This window comes from Acanthopagrus latus, chromosome 5 (assembly GCF_904848185.1).
Source record: "Acanthopagrus latus isolate v.2019 chromosome 5, fAcaLat1.1, whole genome shotgun sequence".
Lineage (NCBI taxonomy): Eukaryota > Metazoa > Chordata > Actinopteri > Spariformes > Sparidae > Acanthopagrus > Acanthopagrus latus.
The window spans coordinates 28281784-28309597 of NC_051043.1; the positions used below are offsets into that span (position 1 = coordinate 28281784).

At 41.2% G+C, this 27814-nt stretch overlaps 1 protein-coding gene and 1 long non-coding RNA gene across 5 annotated transcripts; one reads left to right on the forward strand and one right to left on the reverse strand.

Annotated features, from left to right (window-relative positions):
- Window positions 1-2886: 2886 nt before the first annotated feature.
- LOC119019069 (T-box transcription factor TBX5-A-like) lies at window positions 2887-27305 on the reverse strand. 3 transcript variants are annotated; one of them, XM_037097293.1, is made up of 11 exons: window positions 27120-27305; window positions 25243-25301; window positions 23618-24319; window positions 19262-19468; window positions 18867-18961; window positions 18557-18676; window positions 17054-17201; window positions 11895-12047; window positions 9905-9996; window positions 8358-8629; window positions 2887-5284 (listed from the first exon to the last, which is right to left on the reverse strand). In XM_037097293.1, exons 3-11 carry the CDS (start codon window positions 23651-23653, stop codon window positions 4698-4700), a joined length of 1710 nt encoding a protein of 569 aa, XP_036953188.1. In that variant the 5' UTR covers window positions 23654-24319; window positions 25243-25301; window positions 27120-27305; the 3' UTR covers window positions 2887-4697. The 3 variants fall into 3 exon arrangements, with proteins under 3 accessions (XP_036953188.1, XP_036953189.1, XP_036953190.1); XM_037097294.1 differs by having other exon boundaries at window positions 25243-25406; XM_037097295.1 differs by lacking the exons at window positions 23618-24319; window positions 25243-25301; window positions 27120-27305 and adding an exon at window positions 20193-20649.
- Window positions 10859-13054, forward strand: LOC119019072. Of its 2 annotated transcripts, none has more exons than XR_005074923.1 (3): window positions 10859-11384; window positions 11874-12020; window positions 12103-13054. It is a non-coding gene; the product is annotated as an uncharacterized LOC119019072 (long non-coding RNA). The 2 variants fall into 2 exon arrangements; XR_005074924.1 differs by having other exon boundaries at window positions 11877-12020.
- Window positions 27306-27814: the final 509 nt, after the last annotated feature.

Sequence of the window (27814 nt, forward strand, 5' to 3'; positions counted from 1 at the left end):
TTATGCTCATATTAAGATCTACTTCAGTGATTTCAGGGCGGTTTCAGCCATAAACTCTCATTTAGGGGGAAATTAGCTTGGGTCTCAGTCCTGTAACTATACTGTGCTTAACAGCATTAGGACCATTCTTGTGGCTTTTAAATAACAACAAGGATGGATAGTATCATCCAAATAAACCTCCAGCAGATTACTTTGTTGCACCATATGTAATGGACATGCATTCATTGTTGTACATTATTGTACTGCCATTGTGCCGTCCTCTTAGTGCCATCAGGTTCCTACTGAGTCTAATTACAGATACGTATGGTTTAGTATATTAACATGTGCTGAAAAAGATTGGTTTGATTCGTCAATCGACCTATTTGACAATAATGCACTCTCAACTTTTGAACCCAGCGAGGTCTGATGAAGCTTTAAAGCGGCTGTGTGGAACTTGCTGGAAGACGGTCGTTAGTTTAAATTATTGGACCTCGTATTCATTCTAACGGTAGCAGAGAGAGACACCGAGACATTTGAGAGCGTGCAGAGAGTCTCATCCTGTGGACTGTCATGGAAAATCCAACTACAGTCAAGATATCAGTTATATTTTTTGTCAAAAAAAGTCTAAGCCTGCATCAACAGAAGCTCGTCTCTCCTACAGAAAACGCTGCACCTCAAACGCCTCGCCTTTAATTCTGTCACACATGTACATTGTTTATGTCCAGCAGCTAGTTTGGCACATAAGACTTGATTTTGCTAAGCCGATCTGTTGTTGTGAGCAGTGGTGGCTCAGGCATGTGTGCGCTGACCAATGAGAGCAGACTGGGTATTTGGACGGGGGAGCCTTAAAGAGGAGCGTTTCAGAGCGTATGAGCTGTTCTATCAGTAACAGAACAAAACTATGAAGCTGAAAATGAATACATGGAAGGTGTAATTTTTCACGTCACGTTACAATCTGCTCACATTTGGCAATTAAAAGTGATTAAACAGATCAAAGCAGAAGATAATCGCCTAAAACAAGTTTTGGTAACACTTGTCTGTTGAAACAAATCCTACAGACTGAAAAACACGTACATACAAACTTTTCCTAGATCCGAGCAGTCTTTATTTCCCGTTGCGTCCAAGTGTAACCTCTGTTTTACTTACTGTGGCCTTTACTGCTGCAGTGACGGAGCACCATCAGACCCACAGAGACGAACCATAATCAACTTTACCAATTACACTCCATCTCAGACCACTTATTCCTCGCAAAATGGCATCACTAATGCTTGACATCACACAAATGTCTCTCGGTCCCCTGCAAGAGATTCTAAATACACATTTATATATTCTAACCAATAGTTCAGACTGTAATGAAATAAAGCTTTAAAGAAGTCTTTTAAAAAGGCTCACTAAGAGACATCGCTCTGCAGCTTTAACCGACGATACAGCGGAAACACAAAATGTCCTCAGGAACCCTCCCGGTTTGGTCGCCGTATAGAAAAACTTTGGTCTGCAGGCCAAACGACTGACATTTAAAAATGTCAGTCTTTTTTTGTTTTAGCATGTGGCATCTCGTCTGTACGGAGGACAGAAAAAGATGTGTGTGGATGTGGTTAACTGTGCCGTGTCTGTAAGAAACCATCGGGCGAGGAGTAAAATTTGGACGAGGATGAGAAAAGGAGAATATCTGTGGAGTAAAGGAGTGTGTGTGTGTGTGTGTGTGTGTGTGTGTGTGTGTGTGTGTGTGTGTGTGTTGGGAGGGTGGGGGGGGGGGGTGTTGGGGAGATAATGATAAGCACCACTTAGGCTCTTTGATCACTGAGGTTCATCAATCTACTGTCCGACCAGTGTGTCTGAGAAAGTCCTCCACAGATGGATTAGGATCTTTTACACACACACACACTCGTGCACGTTCTGTGTTTAATATTACTTTACCACTTTAGCCAAAGCTTTATTCTCCCAGCCATACAGAGGTCATCGCAGAGCAGCTCTGTAACTGTACGAGCGAGCGTGAAGCGATGCAATCCATCTTTCCAGACTCGGAGGGCCCCCGCATGGAAACTCACTCCTCCATCTCCTCCCCCCCTTCCTCGCCCCCTCGCTCCTCATCCTGCTGGCCCGGGTTTGTCTGGAGACGAGGGGTTAAGGAGGAACAGACCCGCTGAAGAGCTGCCTGCTTAACCTCTGACCTTATGGTGTATGAGAGAGAGAGAGAAAGGAAGAAAAAGGAGAGAGACGGAGCTCCGACAACTGACATGAAACGACACAATTAGGTGTAAATTCAAGCTGGACGTTCAGTGATTTAACGACCCCTCTAAATAAATCTTTAGAATCGTGCTTTCAAAATAAAGGATGAGGTAAACTCTGAGCAGGTGTAAGGTGTAAGAGGTTAACAAAGAAAGATGTCAGGAGAGAGGAACGATGGCGGTTTAGGTGGAGGTGGAGGGGGAGGGGGGGACCACCAACACACCCCCACCTTTCTTTGTTCTGCATCCAGGCTGACCCCACCTCTCTCTGTGCAGCAGGTTGTCAGTGAGAGCGTCCAGCTGGTGGAGACTGGAGATGCCAAACAACCTGTCAGAGATAAGAGGAGGCGGCCAAGGTATGCACGGCACCCACAGCACTCCGAGAGTCCAAGAGGAGGAGACACCGGGGTTCGTTCTAGTTCTATACTTTAAAACAATACGTTCTACCTCGTTGAATGAGACACTTCTGGAAAATGCATTTGGGAAAAGGTGCAGGCTCCAGTTGTTATCGGGTCCCTCTTATTGATACATGCATTGAAACTGATAAACTGTTCTGCACTTAAAAGAGTTTCCACCCCCCCGAGGTGCTGAACACACTTTAAAATAACCCGCTGGGAATGTTAATGGCTCGTCTCTGCCGTCACCTCATCACAAAGAAAGAACACTGCAACCACTTGACTTACGCAAAAATTCTCTAAAATTTATTCTGTATATAAATCTGTCTTTATTTCCATAGAACAGAAAATATTGTTTTGTTTTGTTTGGTTTTTTTTATATCACAACTATGCATCACCACTTAGAGATGGAGGGTGAAACCAGAAATAAACCTTCAAAGAGAAACAAAAGGTCTCTGAACAATACCGTCTTGTTTCACAAGTCAACAACATACTAATCTTTACAAATCTAGAGTAATAAATACTATGAGCAGGAACAAAGCTATTAAAAAAAATCTCATTGTAACACACACACTCACACACACACTCACACACAAATCGAATACATATCGAGGAATGACGACGAGGATTTGCTCTTTGCAGGCTGATGGTTTGTTATGTTAAAGCACCTTCTCACATTTTACTGAAATATAAAAACGTCTTCATTTTGCACAAAAATAAACGGAAAGTCTCGGCTTCTGTTTTGCACGACAGGTTTCTTTACAGTCGGCTGAAAAGGAGGAAGGTGGTGCTGCAAAACATCTGCATGGAAAGCGAATGTATTCAGCCCAATCTTCTCGTAGCGGTTCATGTAGAAACGCTGTGTGGTCGGAAGATTTAGATTTAAAAAAAAAAAAGAAGAGACTTTAAAGGAATATTTTACCAAGTTTTACAGCACTGTTGTGATTCGTTGTGTTGGCTGAGCAATCCTCGCATGTCAAAGATCAACAGTGGACTCATGAATAATTCAGAAACAAACAAAAATGGGACAACGAACACACACACACACACACACACACGACACATACACACAACTGGAACGTTGCACTCCCGCTCTGACTGGTCAGCTCAGGATAAAAAGAGAGGCGAGCGCTCACAGGCTGGCTCTCAGTGAACGGGCGAAGCTGATTGGTCAGCTGGGGGTGACTAAGAGGACAGCGGTGACAGCTGCATGACGCTGAGTAGTGCATTTACCCAGAATGCAGTGGAAACAGTGTTTACAGGTCCTCCAGCCTGTAGCGTGGTCTAAACAAACTGTTTATCTCTATGGTGCAGCGCCTGCAGCTACCACCGCCTGTCTCATCGGAAATTAACTCATAGCATCCTTGAGCTGAGCTGACATAGGCTTTACATACGAACACGCACACACAGACGACTCATGCCTTTTATCCTTCACTGAGACTGAGCATGGAGCTGTGCTTTGCTCCACTACGGATAAAAAAAAAAGAAAAAAATAATAATAATAATAAAAAAAAAACAGGCTCCCTCAGGCTCTGCTGTGGGAGGTGAGATTATTTTGGTCAGTAAATGTTACTGCCTGTCTGACAGTGGGTCACAATTTACATCCTTCACAACGGAGAGAGAGTGGGAGTCATTGAGAGGAGGAGAAGCAGGCGAGTGCTGTTCACGGTCTGGCCTTCACGGGGCTCACAGTGCAAACATTTGGATGACACCAGTCTTTGGGTGGTGGGAAAAAGACGATAAGGTACAACTTTGATTGTGCTGCTTGGATTGTTTGTTTGTTTTTTTTTTCTTTCCTGAAGCATCGTGGATTGTCCAAGTCCCGTCCTTTCAACGATCCACGGCTCCATTCAACAACAGGGGGGAGATAGAACATGACTGACAGATGACACCTCTTCACACAGCACAAAATCACACTTTTCACAATTGTTATGTTTTTCTTCTTCTTTTCTTTCTTTTTTTTTTTTTTACAAAGGTAACATCACATTTAGTCCGCAGCATCTGTCAGAAGAGCAGAAAAGAAGGGTCACTGAAATCGAGACGAGGAATCTCTGTCCGCTAAATCAGTCTGTCAGGTTTATGTCCTCTGGTTCAGTTAGGAGGCGGCGCTCCACTCTGGGACGCCACACCTGATGTGTGTGTGTGTCTCTAGCGTGTGGTAGAGAGGAGGAGACAGGTTGGGCGTGTAGCGAGGATACTCTCTGAGAGGAGGGCTGAGCTGCCTGCTGTGAATGTTTTGGGAGCTCTGGGACGGAGGTCCGGAGCTCTGGCTGTGGTAGGGGTCGTGGCCGATGTGTTCTCCCAGAGGAGGAGAGCTCTGGTGGGCTATGGCGCTGAGTCGAGAGCCCTGAGGGCTGGAGCTGTAGGGGGGATGAGGGGTGTAAGGTGGGTAGGGTTCCATGGGGGTCATGGCGGAGGGAAGCGGGCAGGTGTATGACCAGGATGTACAGTTGAGTTCATCCAGTCTGGGCTCTGAGCCGGCAAACATGCACGCCTGACGCTGTCCCATGTCTGAGCTGTAGGGGGAGTCGGTGAGACCCAGGGCAGGGTTGTTGGAGAGGCCGGGTGGAGGAGGAGGGTAGGAGGAGGGGTGATAGTAAGACTCGCCCTCGCTCGGTGAGCCACCGGCGAAGGGTTTCTTGTACGGGTGCTGGCGGTTTCCTGACGGGCAGTTCTCCTCCACTACAGAAGGACACAGAGAGAAGATTGTGTTGATTTTTTTTTTTTTTTCAATCCAACGCGAGTTACAGTAAGTGAGAACTGCAAAAGTTCAAGTTCAAGAAGCTGAGACGAGAACACAATGTACACATGAAAAAAGTTTTAGATTAGCTGCTTATACAGGACGTATGATATTAACTTAAGTACAAACATGATGCCGGGGTTTAGTTTCAGTTTATAATGTGCCACATGTTTCTAGTTCGTTAACTTCTGGGGACCAGCTTGAGTCGCTCACTGTGTTTAAACAACGTGTGATATTAAAAAAGTTCTTTTTTAAATTAGGAAAAAAATCATGATATGTGAAAAAAGCACTATGAAGACACTGGGATCTGCAATACTGCCAATACTGAAAGTATACATTTCAGAAAAATAGTGTAAGATGAATCGAAGCCAGTTTCCACAAGTTTAAGAAAAAAAAAGATACAAACTCAGCCGCGATAAAAAGATTTTTTAAATGTTCACACGATTTCTGTATGATAATTGTGTTTTTAATCTCATATCTGACTATCTCAAATTTATGACTCTTGTTTCATAATTTTTCTCAATAACATTTCACATCATGTTCATGACTTTAAGACTTTCTATTTCTTTTTCTATTTTTTTTATTTACATTTAGCTCATGTATTTGTGTTTTTAATCTCATAATTCTGACATTTCGTGTCGTAATTGGGACCTTCAAATGACATAATTTCAGTTTGTGTTTTTAAATTTTCATATTTCATATATACTTTTCCCATAATTTTAACTTTGTGTCTGACAAGACTGACTTTATATGTCTAATTATGACTTTATTTTATCTGAACATTTTGACTTGTGTTTTTGACTTTCAGTCTCATAATTATGACGCTATCTCATATTTGTGATTTGCAATCAAAAAGCAAGCTTAGTATTCATTTCTTTTTGTTCCTTCAGCTGGCAGAAATGTGCCTCCACAGTCAGTCAGGGTTGTACTTGTTATCAGTGCAGACTTTTAGTTTAGTTTGTTTTTGCACCAACGTGTGTGTCTGCACAATAAACCGAGCAACAAGGATAACACAAAAAGTCAGAGGACATATTTCCATCGTGTTCCTCGTGGTAGTTAGATGTTGCTGCGATGTGTGTGAGTGTGTGTGTGTGTGTTGAGCATTAGCATGTCCACTGGCTATAATCAGACGTACAGCATTAGTGGCATATAACAACACAAAACACATCAATATACAGAAAATATCCACCATGTTCATTCAGCACATCATGTTTCATGTTACAGTGAGAGCTTCACGTCCACTCGACTGTCTTCACAGTTCCTATAAGCCCTTTTTGCGAGGGAGCACAGTCCGGATTTAAAAGGTCCTTTGTGCCTTGATTCAGATTAATTCTGCATGTAGGGATATTTATTTTAGCTGCACCAGCCTGAAAGCACATTACTCATCATCAGAGCTGCACCCATGCTGAGTTAACATAACAGTTCAGTGTCACCCGAATATTCCTGCGCCTGCGTTTTGTTACAGCCGTAGAAAATGTTTCAGAATCTAATTATTGAGCGTTTTCAGCCTCATTACACTTTTTTTTTTTTTTTTCAGTCTCAACACTAATAAAGTCTCTCCTCTCGCAGAGTGCAGAAACATTTGCGTCATCGTTACTGATTTTATTCTAGCTGCTGATTAACGTGTCTGAAGAAACTCACGCGAGCGAAATGTGTAAAGGACCAGTCGGGAGATAAATTATTTAATGATTCAGTCAGCGGCTGTCTTAGTAAATCTGATGCTAATTACACAGTTTGCAAACACAAACTGAATGCCAGTCACAGCACAATAAATGTTCATGTAGTTTAATTTAATTAAGCTCAGTGGAACATTAAAACAACCCAGAGAGACGTCTGATGTCCTCACCAGTTACAGAGTAAAGGTTTGTTTTTGTAAGTTACACGTTAGATTGAGCAGAAACACAACGAGGCCGCTGTGACTGAACTGACTCGTATAAAGAAATAGATCTTGATGTTGTTGATTTTTGTACCAGCTGCCTGATAGGTAGGAAACTATTCTTAAAACTTGGAGTAAAGTTTATATAACGACAAGCTGATCTCGTCATCTAAACAGTCTCACTCGTACTTGTCGGGTTGCTGGTGCTGGTTTGATTTGGCGTTCCTCAAGGACACGTTCTCGGACCCATTCTCTTTTCTTTATTCAGACTCCTCCTGCTAATTTGTTTACTAAACTTTTAACTGTTATGCTTAATTTAGTTATTTTTACACATCTTACTGAGATTAATAACTTACTACATTTAGCTCTTTTCTTGGCCGATTAACAGAAACGAGATCCAATCATCACCACACCGTCTGCCTGTGTTATGATATATAATCCAACACCCTCATATATTAACAAATCAATCTTTACTTGTAAAAGCGCCAGTTCACAACAGAAGACCACACTCTTCAGTGAACTTACTCACAGACACCAAATGTTTCCCACATGAGCAAACACTTGGCGACAGCAGCAGGAAAAAACCTCAGAGACGCTTCTCATTTCACGGCCGAACCAGAACCCTCGGATCTTCTGTTGCTTTTCTTTAAGATGCTCCAAAGAAAAATTAAAAATCTGGTGAGGCTGCTCTCTGTGTTTACGACACTGAACAGTTGAGCGCCACCATCTTGGATCTTTGAACAGTTAACTCCAGTGGAATTTATAAAAACTAAATTTAAAAAACCACATCTTTTTAATTTGGAGCAGCTGCATCACTATTAATCTTTCAGTGTGTTACGATTAAAATGTCTGTTTCTCTCTCACTTATTGCGGTTGTCTATTATTTAAACTTCTTGTTATTGCTAAATCTCTATCCTGCTGTGTTCGACACTTTGCATGTAAAGATATTGTTATTACGTTTATATGATTTTTTTTTTTATTGCGAGAGAAATACACAAGTATTTCCACTGTCACTGTTTAAAAATGATTCCAGTAAATTAATGAATATTGTCCCACATGCATCATATCTGCACCATTTTGTTTTTATTAGCTTTAGTCATCTTCCTCTGCACAGTGTTCTGAGATCAGCGTCCTCCTACCTTTCCTCTTGGAGCAGTGGTACACCTGCGGCTGCTGGCTGTGCTGCAGGTGAGGATGAGGATGAGGATGAGGATGAGGCAGGATGTAGTGGGCGGAGGCGGCGCTCAGCAGCTCCTGGGGGCTGCTGCTGTTCAGGCCGTTGTCGCAGCTGTAGGGGGATCCGACGGCATCGGGGGAGCCCCGCAGACCCCGGCCCTCCCCGCTGAAGGGGCTCCCGGTGGAGCAGGCCCTCTGACGGACGGTGCTGCGAGGAACCACAGGGAAGTCCTTACTGAAACGGAAAGATGGAAGTCAGATGAAAGCAACAATTTGCATCTTATTGCCGCTTTGGCCTCAGGTATGCTGCACAGACACAACTGCCTCTCCAGACTGGTACTTCTGTTACATTAAATCCTTCCTGCTTGTATTGTTCTCGTGTTTTTCTTTTTTCTTCCTTTTTCTTTCAAGTCTACTTAGCCGCTCTCAATCCCTTCAGCTCTGATCTCTCCCTCTCTCTGTGCACACTGCACTCTTGGTGAACTCTGTGGTATGTTGGGGACAGCGGGCCACATCTCCCTGACTCTCGCTGAGATAGTGACACACACACACACACACACACACAGCCTGTGCCGTTGTGAGATAATTCGCCCGGTCTAAAAATAAACATCCATCCGTGTGTCACTTCGGATAGATTCTCCTCTCTCCTCTGCTCTGCTCTGCTCTCCACCAACCACAGCAGCACAATAAAACAGGAGCGCTGCGTTTAATACAACCCCTCTTTCCCCCCCTTCGTCCTCCCCCATCAGTAACAGCCTCCCCTCCTCTCACTGGCTTATTAAAATCTCTAAACCGCCTGCCACAACAACACTTGAATGAAGATTAGTTAAGCACGCAAACGGACACCATGTAGGGGTCATCAGCTGATCAGCAGTGACAGTCTAACAGACCAGCAGCGGTGTGATATCATCCGTCCATCAATGCTTGGCGCGTCCTGTTTGTGCTGCGCGCTCTGGACGGCGTTTCGGGCTAAGATCAACCTTCAGGTGACAAAAAAGCTCACATCCCCTTCATACCACTTGGCTCCGCTCACTCACTCAAGCACACGCGTCTTAGACCATATGTACCCCATCATAACACTCCTCAGAGTGAAGGATGGATCTGTTTTTCATGCATGTTTTAATAAGGAACAGTTGTCGGGTGGATTCAGCATTTTCTTATAAGAAGAGTTGAATGCACAAAACAAAAGTAGAACAGTAACCGATGTATCTGACACACACAGGAAGATAAAGATAAGTAATTAGACTGTTTGCTCAGAGCTAAATGAAAATAATGCGAAGGAAAGCAGCGGAAAATAATGAAAAATCAACGTTTGGACTGAACAAGAATAAGATGCGTTAACAGATGAGGGGCAGACAGATTTAATTTAATTCTGACTCTTTTAAAAAGCACCGTATTATCTCAAGGTGAAGGATGCTGGACAGATTTTGTAGTTGGGAACTTCCTTCTTTTTATGGATTTGTTTTTAATTCTCACACACACACACACACACACACAAAGCTGTACCCACCTTTGCAGCTTGGCCATGCGGTGCAGCTCGTTGTCGTCGCTGCCTCTGAAGCCCTTTGCGAAAGGATTATTTTCTATCTTCAGCTGTGTAATCTGAGAACAAAAACAGAAAACGTACAGATAAGTCAGACACAATCTCAGCACAGGCCTGAAGGAACACGACCCAGAAACACTTGTTTTAACAGTTCTTTTCATTGGCCGAAAGTCAGTAGCCGACTATTCGTCAGAGGCTCTGCAGATGTTAAAAGCGGCCTCGCTGCTGAAACTCTGCACGGCCAACATTCCTCAGACGCTGACGTTTCCAGCGCAGCGGACAGCTGACACTGAATAAACTGTTTACCCAAACAGTCGCCAGGTTTAAAGATTTCGGGCCAAAGCTTTTAGAGGTCCAGAGCTCGGCGCTTTGATGTCTTCACGACTCTTCGAGCTCTTTCTCTGTGATGTCATGGAGGGAAACCTCCGAGCCGTCCGTGTCCATCACGCAGCAGGCGAGCGGACTGGAGCTCAGGTCCAAACAAACTTTGAAGTGCTGATAATATTGATGGCCTCCTCCGAACTACTGGATCATAGCGCTCATTTTTATGCACAGATGTTGGAATTAACACAGAAGTGTGACACCGACAGTATTTGTTACTGTGTGAACAGAGAGTTTTAATACAGTTTCTTATAGTAACCAAATTTAATTAACAACTCTGAAAGTTAGAAATAATTATTGAGACACTTCATCTACATTAGTAATAATATTATAAATCAGTAATAAAGCTTGAAATACAAATTATGCATTTTTATATATATATATATATATATATATATATATATATATATATATATATATATATATATATATATATATATATATATATATATATATATATATATATATATATATATATATATATATATATATATATATATATATATATAAATAAAAGAATAAAATAGACATTTACAATAATTGAATAAAAAAACATTATTCATTTATACATAAACTGCAATTAGTTTAGCTGTTAAAATAAATATAAATATAAATAAAACCAAACTGTTTCAACAACGGTGATGGATTAAACACTTGTTGTGCATCTATTTTCTAGACCGTTGTCTGTTTCAGTCACTTTTTAATTATACAGTAAATAATATAAAACCATCGTGAAGCTGTAGATGAATGTGTGCAAAATGTACGATTATATTTTGTCAAGTTTACAAAAGCTGTTGTGTGTCTGTTTCAATCTTGTAAGATGTCCCAGAACGCTCTCCTATTAATAAAATATAAAGTGAGCAAATTTTCCTTACGAATAATGCTGTGTGTTAAATTAAGACTATGCAGAAAAATTAGCGTTTGATGTGATTTATGTGTTTTTCTTACGATCAAAATCGAGGCAGCTGACGTGTGAGAACATAAATGGCAGAGGAGCGTAAAGCCTCGACAGTCTGTCTTTGCAGTGGAGGAAGTCGGATCAGCCGAGATCAAGAAAAAGAAACAGGTCGTTACAGGCCAACACACACACACACGCACACACATTCTCACACAAGCACACACACACACGGGTAATTTATTTTTGGACATGTTTACAAATACCGAGTACGGACACATAAACAAAGATGATGCAAAATTGACTTTCTGGATACAAAAGACGGACTAACACAAACACAGGCAGAAATGTGTGTGTATGTGTGTGTGTGTGTGTGCGCGTGTGTGCGCATGTGTGTGTGCGAACACGTGTGAGAGACAGAAGTTCGAATGTGGCCAGTGACCAAAGGCAAATATTCTTATCTAAATGCTCACAAATTTGACAGTAGAGCAGATGTGATTTGCACACTTAAGACTTTGAGATCTATTTCCATAATTGCGAGAATAACTACGAGGCTCAGAGACTTCACGTTCAAAAACCTCCAATCACTGCCTTTTTGTTTTTCCATCCATAACACTTTCTTTCTAAAAACACATATAAGTGGGTTTTCCTGTGTTCCAGCAGTGTTCTGGTGCGCTGTACCTTGTGGTTCTGGTAGGACGTCACAGCGATGAAGGCCGTCTCGGAGAAGACGTGGGTGCAGAAAGCCGTGTTTTTCGAGCCGAAGCCGTTATTCTCGTCCGCCTTGACGATGTGGAGACGAGGCTGGTATTTGTGCATGGAGTTGAGTATTATCTGCATGGGGGAGGAGACGGAGAGGGTGAGACTGACTGACCTGTCATGTTTGCAGATGCTGGGAGCTGGACTGTAGACTGGAGGCCAGGTGGAGGGTGAACGCATATATATGTCAGAAGGTAAACAGATTTCTAGGATGATATGAATCTTTACGACAGAGACTTGCTGTTTACATAGTAGTGGGATCAAACCAATGTAGGCCAGAAGGAAAAACAGGTTCATATTTAGTTTTCCAAGGCTGAATATGTTGGTGGGGGGTTTTACATTTCTGTTAATTCAGAGAATAAAGCAGAGAGCTTGATTTTTTTTGTATAAACGGCTGTATTTAGGTGAGAACCAAACATGGCTGCCACCTTTAAACAAAGCGATAAGGGAAACATTGTGTTGTGATATCACGATATTCACAATAACTGCTATTAAAAATTAAAATACTGAAATCCTGTTGATAATACACATATGATAATAACCAGGGAAGATGTTAGATCATGTGCTTCTTTTGTTTATCGGTTCATCTGGTTGCCTCGTATTTGTCATTTGTCACTTTTACACTCACACAATAAATTTGTTTTGAATTTACCAGGAAAAACCCACAGTAAACAAAGTTACAGATACATTTGATTGTTTTGTTTTTCTCCAAAATGTTTTGACATAATGAAAATATTGTTATCGTGAATTTGTTTGACCACAATAATTGTGTATTCTATAGCGCTCTTTATCCCACTTTTAAAACTCATCTCCACCAGACCACATGGTGTTTTTTGTTCATTTTTGTACTGTGTATTACAAAATACAATCAATCTGCTTGTCTGTGTCTGCTGAATTGTACATTTTTACGTCTATTTACGAGTGTTATGTCCCGTGTTTCATTCCCCAAAAGCCTAACAAGGTACAAAGACTGCAGATTAGCTGCAGCTAGAAGTCCAACAGTACGTTTAATTAGATGTAACAATGTGAACATGTATCGTCCCTGTCAATTAAACTAATAAATAAATAAAAATACATCCGTGTATTGTTGTTTGCAATGTTAGTGTTTCTGTTAGCCTGTCTGCCAAGGGTCAACAAGGCTAGCCTACATTAGCATTCTTGCTAAATCTGGCGTGTTTACATTGTGTTGCATGATTCTGTCCCCTGAAATAAAATGAAACTTAATATACTTTTGATTTAATGTTGTTAACCACAACTAACATGGTTGGACCGTGATGTTGTGTTAGCAACAACAGTCACTTCCGAGTAGAAAACCGACAGTTGATTAGCATATTTATGAGAAATCTTTTAGTTAACTTATTTATTTCTGTTGTTATTTTCAGCCATGACTGTAAAGATGTAAAGTTAAACATGTATCATGCTAGTGTCTCCATTTTATGCTAACTGCTAGCTTGGTTCAATTCAAGTTACCATTTTAAAATTAGCTCTCTAAACTAACATTAATAAAAAATTGTTGTTATTTGGCCTAATGAGACACGAAAGCAACAAATATGTATATTAGATCATTTAAATGTAGTCGTAAACACTTTGAAATGTAAACATTGTGTTACTGGAGGCGTTGATGAAATGTCCACATATAGAAATATAGGCTACGCACTTGCAACTAGCATTTTATCATTTTAAAGTCAAACATGTTAATCTTTTAATGTCTCTGCTGTGTTTATTTCATGTAGCGATTATATTGGTTTGCTTGTGTCTCCACGTATGCTAACTGCTAGCTTGATTCAATTCAAGCTGCCATTTTTAAATACGCTCTTTAATAAAATAGTTGTTCTTCAGCCTACTGAGACACAAAAGCTACAAAAAGGCATTTTAGATTAGTTAAATGCAGCCTTATACACATATATAACATTTTACAAACATTTACAGTCTGTGTATGACCGAACCTAAATTATTTCCCAGATAAAAGAAACTTCACAAGTGTAAATTGGACCTTGTGTGTGTGTGTGTGTGTGTGTGTGTGTGTGTGTGTGTGTGTGTGTGTGTGTGTGTGTGTGTGTGTGTGTGTGTGTGTTATCCACAGGGGCTCAGTTTAATCGCAGTGACGTCTCCATGAGCTAATGGACTCCAGTCACCGAAATCATTATTACGTCTAATTTAACAAGCCTGACAAGATTACACGTCTGTTTGTTTCTGAGCGTGTGCACAACAAAGCCTGCTCACCTGCTCAACTGTGTGTGTGTGTGTGTGTGTGTGTGTGTGTGTGTGTGTGTGTGTGTCGCTCTGCCCTCCTCTGATTTATGCACTGTTGTGAAGTCTGCCGAGTTATTTTCAGGCGAACGAGCTGCTGCCACCTGAGATCAGGACCGGACCTGGTACTGGACTGTAGTTTGTGTCATCTCTCTTTTAAATTAAAAACATCACTCAGGGTTAATTACCCTGAAAACATATAATGGCTGTTTGAAGTGTCCAATAGAACATTTACACTGAGAGATTAATGATTTGTATCCCTATCATGAGGTGTATTGTCTTTTAAAGTGTGTGGGGTTTTTTTTTTTTGGTTTTTCCTAAATCTTAAAGTCCTTGACTACACTGTAAAAAGTCACATGTCACTAACAGGGGTGTAAAGTTTCATCACCATACAATATTATATCGATTATTTGGTCAATACGACATGATATCACGATATCACAAAGTCTGACACGATCAGTCAGTTCGATACAGAGGCCTCCGATCGATATGAGGTGACATCATCTGGTCATTTAACACCATCAGTTGCATTTAAATCAACTCACAAAAAGCAACTAAAATACGATTTGACAATTTTTTTACTGAACTCTTCATGGAAGTGTTATTTTATCAGTGATTCCAGACGTGTTAATGGAAAACAATCTGTTGTTTTTAAAAGAAAACGAAGCACCGTCTAGACAACAGAGGAAACTGTGACATAGACGTGCCATGGGACTTTCAAAATAAAGGTCTATGTACACAGTGGCAGCAATATGAATCAATGTTTTCATTTGCATCGATGCTATTGGATATTTGATCGTTGAATCCATGTATTGATCCAGATCGACGCATCATTAGGCCCCTGTTGTTATCGTTCTTACTTTAAATGTGTTTTTTGTTTTGTTTTGTTTTTTTGTTTTGCAGCCTAAAAAAGTAAAAATCCACAATTACACTGTAAAAAGTCATCAATCTGTTGTTCAATATTAATGTAAATATACAAGATTTAATTATTTTTTGTTAATTAAACGTACCACTGTAAAGACAGATTCAGTAATAATTAAACTTTTGAGTGGTCGTTAATTATTATTTCATGTTTTGTAAAAGAAAAAAACAAACTACTATTCATTGGGAAATTAAATTACTCAGAAGATGTAATAATAATAATAATAATAATAATAATAATAATAATAATAATAATACGGCACAGATTAATCCGTATGTTCAGTTTTTGCATGGGAGGGGAGGAGCGTCACCTGCAGAATATTAGCAGACTTCCCAGCATTGTTTGTTGAGTTAAACCTCTTTGTGTTGCCTCAACAATAGAATCTATAGAAAAAACAAAAGTTATCACAGTGACTTTATGTTTTGTGCAGCATGTTTGACTGAAAATAGTCATTTCTAGACTTTAGCCTCTGGAAAAGAAATAATTCATGTGAGCTAAAGATTTTGAGAAAAACTCAAGTAAAGTTGCCAAGTCGACTCTGTGCTAAGTTAATACAATAAGACATGTTGAGTTTCAGATTAAAGCGGTTTAAGACGACAGGTTTTTATAAAGGTTTCCAGTAAAATCAACTAATTTGGGTGAAGAGTGAGCAGGAAAAGACTCCGGCACACCGTCCACTTCACGTCCAACAACAACAGCGTTCAGAACTTCACCAGGTTTTCTTACAAGACGATGCAGGAAACTGTCAAAAAACTAAAAAACTCACATGTGACTAACTAATCTTTGGTGTATGTAAGACAAAACATACAAGATTTAATTATCTTTAGTTAATTAAACTCACATTTTCTAATTTTCAGGACTTTTAAACACAAGGTCTACTTACATAAACGTCTTTTGACTTGGAGTGATGAAAAGTGAGTAGTGCATTTCTTATTATTATTATTATTATTATTATTATTATTATTATTATTATTATTATTATTATTATTATTATTATTATTATTATTGACCTGCAGTTGCATTTAAAAAAAACAGCTTCCCATAAAAATGCTGAATATCTTTTGTATCTATCTGATAATCAGCAAGATGACAAAGTATTTGACTTACATTAAGAAATATTATATATATTTTGGTAATTTAATTGATTTTTTTATCAGATACTTAAAGGCTTTTTTTTTTATCACGTATTTGTACATTTAGCCAAATAATATCTAGAAATCAAAATGTCCACTTTTTTCTCACTTTTTGACTTTCGGGTTGTTGTTTGTTTTGTTTTATTTATTTATTTATTTATTTATTTTGACAACTTTGCAAACAGAAATCAATCAACTCATTAAAATTGTGATCAGCATAGAAGCAGAATTCCCAGCATGCATTGCTCGAGAGTCAAAACTCTCCTGAAACCTTTAAAAGTTTGTACAGTTTGAGTAAAACAAAGTGCAGGAGGCACCTGATGGAGCCGCTGCAGCTGTTAACGTCCAGTGACCCAGATAACAAAGACTGAATTAGATTAACTATCTTTAACTTTGGAGGTCAAGTTGAGTTTGTAAACTAAATTTAAAGTTTAGATGCCAGAGAAGTTTGTTGGTTCTGACTCGTTACAAACTGGTTTTACATGTTTTTTTTCCTCCAGATTTATTCATAAAACTTTATTTGTCTTGGGGGCAGAACTGCAAAACTAATATTTAGTTTACTTGTGTTTTTTCTCTCCCTCCCTTTTTATTTTCTGTCATCTTCTAATGATTATTTCTGAGATTTCTGTGATTGTGTGAATAAAATAGCTATTTATTTATATTTTTGATATCAGTGAGACTCGATATATTGGGGGGTCCGGCCTTGCAAAGACCATTTTTATTGATCTGTTTGGAAACATGGTTTTAGCAAACTGCTCTGAAGAAGAGAGACTCACGTGTCCAAACGGATCCAGGTGGTTGTTGGTCAGTTTGAGCTTCTGGAAGGAGACGAGCTGGCGGCTCCAGTGCGCTCCGGTGGCGGGGGAGTCCGGGTGGACGTAAAGCCTCCCGGGCATCGCGGGCTCTGCCTTCCCCGTCACCGACCTGCACGACACACACACACACACACACACACACACAGAGCAGATGAGAAAACAGACACTCAGGCCACGCAGCGCTCCGTCCGGCGCCCCGCGGCGCAGCAGGCCGTCTGCAGAGTGAGGGCCTTTCTGCGGCTCCAATTAGACACACAAGCTGCACTTAGCTGTTTTTTTTTTTAAGTCTACAAACAGATTAAAAATGGACCTGAGCTAAGCCGGACTGAAATAACTCGCCTTCCTTAAATATTGCTGTTATTTTCGACAGAGCAAAGTGTTGCCTTGAGGCAAAGAAAAAAAAACCTCAGAGCATCACAAAACTCACACGAAAACAAAACACAAAACAGGAGAAGTGCATCATTTTATTCTTTTTTATTTTATTCTTTTTTTTTTTACAATTAATCCTGTGAGCTACTGGACTATTTTCTCGCTGATGGAAGAAGTCAGAACCAAACCTGTTTGAGTTTTCGTTCGGCGCGTTAATTTTTTTAATGTGAACGTGTTGAACATTCAGGCTGCAGCTCCTCTGACTACAGCACCAACCAGGGCTGGAAAAATAGCGAGTGGAGGCTTAAATCTTAATTAAGACTTCAATCATCTCCAGACTGCAAAAAAGGCACTTTTTTGAAAATATGCATCTTGCGTATTGGTGTGTTTAAAGTCTGCGCCGTGCGTAAAGGTCAAATGACGCGACCCGGCGAGACTCATAATAATCATCATAATAATAATACATTAAAATAAAATGGCATTTATGATATTTTGGACACTAATTTGCAGCCTGTCGGATCGATCTGCTGCAGGTTACCTCCGCTTCATATAGTACCCGGCTGTCTGCTGCTCTGAGGAGGCTGAGCGCGGATGGATCTCACTGCAGAGTGAGTCGCTCTGCTCGGATTCTTCCCCGCAGCAGCAGCAGCAGCGGCAGCAGCGCACACAGCTGAATGGGAGACTTTAATCCCGCTCTGACTGCGCCGTCTGTCCGCCCGGTGAACCCTTCTTACTCTGATTTAACCGGCGGGCAGTCACGGGGGTAAACACGGGGGAACTAGGCCATCCCAGTCTGCAGCAGGACCCGACCTTTCCACTGCGCGGGGGCGGGGATGGAGAGGAGTGGAGGCTGCAAACCACAACAACACAGCTCACCTACATCTCAGCGTTACAGGGGATATCAGCGAGAATGTCAGTAAATAAATAAATAAAAACTGGGACTCTGATCATATAATTCATGTATGTTGGATATCGGTGGGTTTGTTTTTAGTTTTACGCACGACTCGCTGCGTAAAACCACAAATCATGAAGAAAGTGAGTCTATCGTGGCGGATCCTGGATCATCTGCGTGTGTACATGTTGTGATGTACGAACCATTTGTTGTCTGCGAATTTGTATCGATGGTCGTCCGCCGGCACGATGTCCATCAGGAGGATGTACTTGGTTTTTGGGTTGAGTCCTGTGACCTTCACCTTGTAGCTGGGGAACATCCTCCTGCAGGAAGAAGAAGAAGAATATTTATAAAATCCCAGAAGTTAGATAATAAACTAAAAACAGCCTGAGCGGCCCTCAGAGGCCGAGCGTCCCCTGGGTGCCTGGAGCATATTGTGCATGCGTGTACACTTTACACAACTGCTTCTTCCAAAACTAGAATAAACAGGATAATTATCTCTAATCTCTCTACCTTCCAGCCTTCGTGATGATCATTTCTGTTCCCACTTCGTCAAACTTCGTCCAAAGTTCCCTGTCGTGGAGGAAAACTTTGATGCCGTCCATCCCCTGCAGCGAGAAAAAAGCACAAACAAGAGGAAGTTACAGCAGGAAACATTCCCAGTTAGCTTTTACACAATTAAAACAGTGATTTAAACATTTTAAGTAATAGTTTAAGATCCCTCAGCATCTCGAGTCCTCGCGTAAATCAGCGTGTAAATTAAACCAAACACTCGCTAAAAAAACACTGAGCCGAACTTTTCTGCACCAACAAATTCTTTAATATTTAATTCATGAGGCAAAAACTGCGTAAAAGTCTGGATGATGTAAGTTCAAATCAGTGATCAATAATTAATCATCCATATTTACATTCTGGTCGGCGGTGCAGGCCGCTGCCTGCTGCTGCTGCTGCTGCTGCTGCTGCTGCTGCTGCTGGCTGGAAGCTTTCTGCGGTGACGGTGGAGAGTTTATGGTGTAGCTGCGCTCCGCCTGCTTGTTGTCTTTTGGGGAATCCATGCAGTCCGAGTCCGGACGGTCTGCGAGGCCGAACTGGTCCCCTCCGTTCGCCATGTCCCACTGAGACACACACACACACACACACACACACACACACACACACACACACACACACACACACACACACACACACACACACATTATATATTATAATTTATTACCTAAACATTTGAGCAAATTAAAGTCTGAACTCAGATCCAGAATAAAAACATTCAATATATTTTTTTTTTCAATCGATGGGACAAAACAGTAAAAAGCTACAAAAACCAAATAAGCGAAAATAAAATGTTGAACAGTTGAGACTTGTTGATAAAATGCGAGATGCAGAGATTTATTCTCATTTTCACGTCGTGTTGAACAAAGAAAACAGAACTAAAATCTGGTGTTCTCCCAACAAATCACGTCACAGCGACCTCCGCTGTAAACGATCCAATCAGCTAATTACAGACTTAGAAACTGAAAGAAGATTAAAATGTGCATGAACCTGAACTTCAGCACTGGTTTTTTTTTTTTTTTGGAAGCGAGATGAAAGAGCAGAACATCACAGGCTGAACAGTTAAACGGCTGCAGACGGTTGATTTTTATATCTATAATTCAACTTTTACGCACGAGGAGGAAGAAGATGGAGTTTAACTGTTAAACATGTAGAAATGGAGACAGCTTTCAAAATGTACGACAATAAGCTTAGTGTGTCTGGTATGTGCGTCTATACACACACACGCACGCACACAGACACACACACACACACACGTATATATATGATGTCCTCCCTGCAGGCCTTTACCTCACACGCACAGTTCTGCTCCTCCCGCACGGATCACGCTCATCCTGCTCCTCCGTCCTGCTGCCTGATGCTCGCTGATTCCCACTTCTCTTTTCTTAAAAAGCAAAGATCCACCAGCTGCTCCTCACTGCTCCTCCTCACTGCTCCTCCTCGCTCCCCGCGTGCAGCTCTCACATATATATCACCGCCTGGTTTTGTTTTTCTTCCTCCGCGCTCCGGTTGTTACACACACTCTCCGCTCCGCCGCCCTCGCGTCGCCCGCCGGCTGCAGCGGAGGTTCAGGTCCGTTCAGCGCGGCTCCTCATTTACATGGACCTCCCTTCTCCTTCTCTCTCTCGCTCCTCGGTGCCCACGCGGACTCAGTGAGCGGTAGCCTGGTCTGAACCCAGCTCATCAGATCCTTCATTACAAATGGAGTCCGCCTCAGACACTCCGCCCTCCCCCTTCTGCCCTCCCTGCGCTCCCATAGGTCTGCACAGTGCATCGGTATCTGCAGCCCAAATCACGGCGGCGACACTGGCCAATCACACACACACACACACACACACACACACACACACACACACACACACGCTTGGACTTACACATGCACATACATACACGTGCATGCGCAGTCAGTCAGTCGAGGATGATTTATATATTTTTAAAAAAGCATATTTTCCTGTTTTTGTTCCTCCATCAGACTTTTCATGACCTGTTGTTGTTGGTAAAGTCGAACAAAGTGGGAATTTTGTTCCGCATCATATAAAATATCGCATCAATTAAACGTTTCCGCCCTCAATGTGAGAGGAAAGTCGACTCACACGCATGTTAGGATGGAACGAAATTTTTTTTTTTTAACCCAAATTCTTTTGGTACAATTCGTCTCCAGCTCCACACACTGAACGTAAAACAAGATGTCTGACAGTGACTGACAGGACTTATTGAACCTGCACATTAAGTCACGTTAGTGTCCTCATTATTATCATTATGACCTGTGACAACATGTCAGCGCAAACGTGACGTGGATCTGGTTCGTGCATCTCCCCCCTCCTCCCAAAATGATAAAAGAACCCGCAGGCCTACAGTGACACACACACACACACACACACACACACACACACACACACACACACACACACACACACACACAGAGGCTATTGTCTCATAGTGGATTATATTCGGACACTGGACGCACATAGCAGCAGCGGCAGCGCGCATCACTTTGACTGGATTACAGTAGATCCTGATCACCAGAGGCAACCGGAGTGGAAAGTTGAAGGGGGTCACCGGGAGGTCAACCAGCCGGATCCCTCGGTTACGCGTTTTTCTACCGATTTCTAAACCTGCCACATCCTTGTCCCCCCTCCTCTGCACCCTTCAGCATGTCATGTGTCCGCTGCTCACACAGATTTACGCGTCATTAAACATTTTCTGGTTATTATTATTATTTTTTATCTCCAACAGAAGGACGTGTGTCGAGCAGGTCTGAAACCTGGAAACTATCCCGTGTTGATATGTTAAATTTTAAAATATATGTATACATATAACCCAAAGCACAACACACATTTCTGTATATTAATATGTAAATAAACAAGCATGTGTATTAAGATAAAATTCATACTCGAGGCCTCGCCGGAGGGGATTTCTTGTGCGTAAAAGCGCGCCGCTGTTGCGCTTCTGCACCCGCCTCCGTCTCTCCTTCAACAAACAGCCACAAGTGAAGCTCTTACCGTGTTTGAATAATAAATTCCCCGGTGAGAGACCTCCGGTGTGCAGCCACTCGGTGCGCAGCCTCTCTTACAAAGCGCGACGAGCGCGGGTGCTGCAGTGAGAGCGCGCCGCCACTGGGAGACACACTGGACCTGTGCCCTGTGCGTGCGTGCCCTGCGTGTGTGTGTGTGTGTGTGTGTGTGTGTGTGTGTGTGTGTGTGTGTGTGCAGACCCATCAGCCACCAAGTTTCCGATCTGCTCCTCCTCCCCATCAATACGCTGATCAATTTGTGCACGCACACTCGCACGCGGTGTCGTTTTTTGAGATAATGTCCTCAAATGGCTCGCACGCGCGCGCACACACACACACACACACACACACACACATTCACACTTATCTTAAATTATAAAGCAGCCTATAGGATTCAAATTAAATTATTTAATGTCTTTCTACTGATTTTAAGTTTATAGTAATATTTTTTGGTCACACCTGCAGAAGAATTTGAGCAACAATAAGAAACGTTATACATTTAAACGACCACGCGGGACTGAAAAAACAAACATATTTTAGTCATTTAAAAGATATTTAGTAATTAAATACAGGAGAGAATATTTGTTGGGACCATGATGAACATCTGAGCCTGCTGATGACAAGTTAACAGAGTTAAAACATGTTGAACACATTCATTATATTTGTTTACTTGTTTCATTACGCACACGTCATTTAGACTTTATTAAATGTTTTAATTATCATATTTTGCTCAGGAGGAACTTTTCTTACTGGAGTTACCGGATAAACTATGAAACATTTTTTAACACGTTGACTCATCAGCGCGTTGAGACTTTAACAGAAACAGAAACGTGTCAAACAAGAAAACAAAATCAGGCGTTTTACTTTTTATTTTACTTTGTGAAACTGAAATATTAATACTTGACGTGAACACGCTGCTCCTCCGAAAGCTGAATTAAATAAGTCACAAGTTTCCAGACTAAAGTTTTACGATTTGTTAAATTACTTTAGAAAAACAAAAAAAGAAACATGAAAGTTGTTTTATGTTCCGGAGAAATTACGAGTTTCATCAAGGACACAAAGTTTCTCTCAAACTTCCCCAGTTACTGGTTCAAATTATAGAAACGAAAATAAATAAATAAAACACAGTTTTGTTGAAATAAAGTCTGATCCGGAACGTCTTGATTTTAATTTAACACAGTTTGACTTTCTGATTCCTTTGGTTGTTTATTATTATTATTTTTTTTTTTTAAATCTTGGACTCAAAAACACAAAATCGTCAGGAAATAACAAGAAAACAGCTTTTTATACATCTGTGACCATAATAATAATAATAATAATAATAATAATAATTTTTAAGAAGCTTTATTCTCTTGTAAATCCCTGAAACTAAAGAAGCACCTCAGTGTTTGTAAATAAAAAAAAAAACCTTTAATTGAATAAAAAAAAAATAATTATTTTTAAAAATCTTTACATCTGACTGCTTCACCTCCTCTTCCAAATATATGAAAATCTCCTTATTCAAAACGAAATAGTCTCTTTTTATTTACAGCAGCAGCCAGGTAGTGTTCATCAAGGTGAGGGTTTACCTGAGCACAAACATCATGCACAGTAATTATTAATTCTTAAAGCTGCATGTTGCCTTCCAGACGTTAAACTCTCGTCTTATCCCTCAGTTTCCTCGCAGAGGAAGAAAAGTGAGAAGCGAAGGTTTCAATAATACCTGGAACGAGGTGGCGGTGGCGGCTGGACGGCTCATTATCGTCCCATTCTGGCTTCAGCTGACTGGATCCTCTGTTCTCCGTCTGGAGGAAGTGGTGACGGGGTCCCAGACCTCCTGCACTCAGCAGGCCTGTCTCACACACCTCCAGCCCGGCCAGAGCCAGTGTGTGCGTGTGTGTGTGGCATCAGAGGGCAAGGTCAACCCATTTCTCTGCAAACAATCACATCACACAGGGCAAAATACATTCCAACCCCCCCTGCAAACCCCAGTTTGTAAGGTGGTCTGATGTGGGAACAGCGGAGGGGTGGGGGTCTGGCAGGGGTCCAGACGGGGGGCCTCCGGGGCCAGATGAAGGAAAAACCTGGTCCACATTAATATGACTTCATATTACACATGTTATGGAGATGCTGCTTTCTGCACATGCTTAGTTAAAGTGTGTGTGTGTGTGTGTGTGTGTGTAATCCTGAAACCTTCAGATCAGATCAATTAGTGGTTTAGTGGCGAGTTCAGAGGTTTCCATCAAACAGCAGCTCAGCGGGACGAGACCTCTAAAAACTCAACATGCTCTTAAAATATACGATCTGAAGTTCTGAGGCGTTCGAGCGGTCGTCCAGCGAAATTCATCCCAACGTTCAACACACACCGATCACATTCATCGATCAGCTGGGATCTTCTCTGGAGCAGCCACGTTTAATCCCAACTCTGATCAGCACAAGATGATGTCACATAGAGATTATATATATATATAATCAAATAAATGAAGAATAATGCTCAATTTAATCAGCTCTGATTAGATATTTACATTTAAAGGTGCACAAGCTGAGAGGATATCTTTACAATAAATAAGGTAATAAAACAAACTCACATATATTTCATACATTTCTGTAATATACATAAAACAAGATGTCCTCCAACAGGAAATAATAATGTTTATGTTTATTCAGTTTATTTAGTCGTGAAACTAAGTCATGCACCTCTGAAAACAAGAAAAGGAAGCGCCTTGTTTATGATATCATTACTGTTATTATTAGAGCTGATCAATCGCCGATATCGGGGCCGATAACACAACGAGTAAAAGATTCTGATATCGATAAATCGTCCGATTCCTTCAGTGTGATTATCAAACACTTGTGACCTCACAGTTTAAAACATAAACTTCACTGAGAATTTTATAATTATAAGATTACCTTCTGCATCTGTTTCTGTGTCATATAACCTAGAAAAACAGGCACGTACACCAATATCAATAAATATCTGTGAGGATATCAGCCGATAATAAACATCTGGCTCCATATTTTCTTTACTGGGCTGCTGAATGAATAATACGGCTGGGTAACATTTAATTAATTATAAAACTTTTGTTGCTGGAACTTAAACTAAACATCTTTTATCTATGAATAAATATAAATAATCATTGTTTCTGTTTGATAAAGTCTACAGTGTTTGTTTATTCTACACTTTCTTCCAAATGAGCCTCAAGTTATTATTATTGGGGCTTTTATTTTGAAGGTCACACAAACAAAGGATTCATAGATGCACAAAACTGCATCACTGTCCTGCAGAAACCATGAAAACTCTTTGATTGTGTCGTTGTTTTGCATCTGGCAGATGAATCCTCCACTCACAGTCGTTCAGATGCTTTTAAATTGTTCCTCTGAATTCCCTCCTGGCCTCCAGTCTGTTACTGTTGGTTTGAGGAAGGACAGCTTCATTAGCTCATAGCAGCATTCATTACAGCACTGTGGATGATGAAGTGTGGAGTGTTGCAGCCCCATCTAGTGGCTTTCTCCTGCAAACAGGAGAAAGAACAGTGGGGGGAAAAAAGCAAAGAAATCCAGAGGAAACAAAGAAAACACAGCACAGTCGTCTTCATCTTATTCACGTGTCTTGAACCGAAGCTGCTGAACAACAAAGCCTCGGCGCCCGGCTGCAGCGAGGAGCCTATATTTAGGATGTTAAGATCAGCAGAGTGTAATGACATGAGAGATGGAGACAGAGGGCAGGCTGGTGCAGAGTCATCCATGTGGGAACATTAACATTTAGAGGAGCAGTGTGTCTGTCTGCCCTCAGAGCTGCCTGTCACTCACAGGCGTCAAACTGAAGTGCGACGTGACCTTTTACATTACGTCTGAGCAGAGATTCAACCCTCCGAGGCGTCTGTGTCGACATGTTTTCAGACTTTTACCTCTTTATAGTTTCTCAGCCGGAGCGCACGAACAGGCTGTGACACAGAATCAATGAAGAGAAGCTCAGCGGAGAATTATTGGTGCCAGTTTTTCAGATCAGAGATTGTTGTGACACATATTTCACATTTTCACATCCCAGTCAAGTTTGAATCAGACAGCAATGTGTTTTTTCTTCCTCCTATGTTGAGTGTTTGAGCTTCTCTGTGCAGAGTTTGACACTAGAGGATGTATTTCACATTTCTGCTCATTGAAAATCTTTAAAAAGGATAAATTAATCATAAATAAGCAAAATTCAGTCTTTATCTACTCATCGTCACGCCTCATGGAAAGTCGGGGGAGGATTTGTGGTCCGCAAAAAGCTCTGACATCCCAAAATGATTTGAAAAGACATGACGCATGTTCGAGCTCATGCATCCACTTCAGACGAGTTCTCGGCTTTTATCAGCCACAGAATAGATTTTAAATATAAAAGGATTTAAAGAACATGTTTTCAAATCAATTATTAGTTATTTAGGAGAACTAGTGCAGTGCCTGTAGGAAGCATGTATTCCTATAGAAAAGTGGGAGGTTAAGTAGCTTTTTCATGGATGGTCAATGAGGCTGTTTGAAGGTGGGACGTCAGGGATATTTAGGTTTGTTGTGATATCCGATTTTTGATTTTGACATTATATTTCACCTTAAAAACTATTTACTTAATGTCATTATTTTCAGCACAACCTCACATGTGTGACTGTACAGTTATTTATTTATTTATTTTTATTTTGACATACTGTATTAACAAAATGGTCCTAAAATCACAAAAAAAACCCATAAAATCCGAGTAGAAAAAGTTATTTTTTTACTGTGAAAACCACAAATATGTTTAACAAACCATTTTGTATTACTTATATATTGTTGTTTGCTAAATATGTTCATACATTTTAAACATTTACAGTTTTATGTAACCATTTACATTTAAATGCAGGCAGTGCTCAGGTCTCAGAAGAGCTCCACATTCAGCATCTACTCAAAGTTTTCACTCATTAAACAAAAAACCGACTCCATTACTCACTGAATAACACACTAACTTCACACTCAAAACACGCTAAATGTCACAAATCTCTCAACTCTAAATATCGCTCTGTCTCTAGCCGACCGTCGTTGCCTGTCACTCATCCGCCTCCGTCCCTCCCACAACTTCCGGTTCCTCGACAACCAAACTTGCTACTTACGGACGCTTTCGTTATCAAAGTCTGTTTTCGCCGTTTCTTCCTGCACCAGACACAAAGCAAACGTGACGGCAATGTTCGCGAAAAAGCGTGGCGGACATTATTTACCCTCAGTCCGGTTCTGGACCTGCCGGTGCGTCCGTCGACTCGGGAGCTGGGCCGTGTTAACGGCTAGCAGCTAGCAGCTAGCAGCTAGCAGCTAGCTACACACGAACATCCACAGATTCCACTTTGTTGTCCGCGCGTCTCCGGATCTCCTCAGACCCGAACAGACTCGGTCCGGACTCCTTTAGTCTCATTAACCCACAACAGTCAGTTTAGATGCACAGAACGGGACCGAACCGCCGGCAAAATCCCGGTCCAGCTTGGCATCCTGCTTGTTGTCATGGAGGTGAGCTCTGCAGTGATTGGCTCTGGTGCGCACGTGACTGTGGTGGCTACGGTTAGCAATGCTAGCGAATAGGTAAAGCATTTATGAAATAATTTATTAACGGTATCATTGCAGTCCAAACAAATCCGACGTCGCACACCCTTGAACCAAACAGCAGCCATGTTGAAACTCTCAGGTCAGTCTGATCCTGATCCGCAGAGATATTTGAGGAACACACAGACAGACAGAGACTTCTTGCTTTTATACAGAGATGGGGCTCTTTTTTCAACTCCAAGGTCAATGTTGTTTTTCGCTAACGACAAAACAACAAATGATCTGCATTTATATGGAACTAAGCTTTAGGAGCGTTCCACCTTAACTGTCCTCCAGGTTACGTCACATTCTGAGATCGACTCTTCTCCACTGGCAGGAC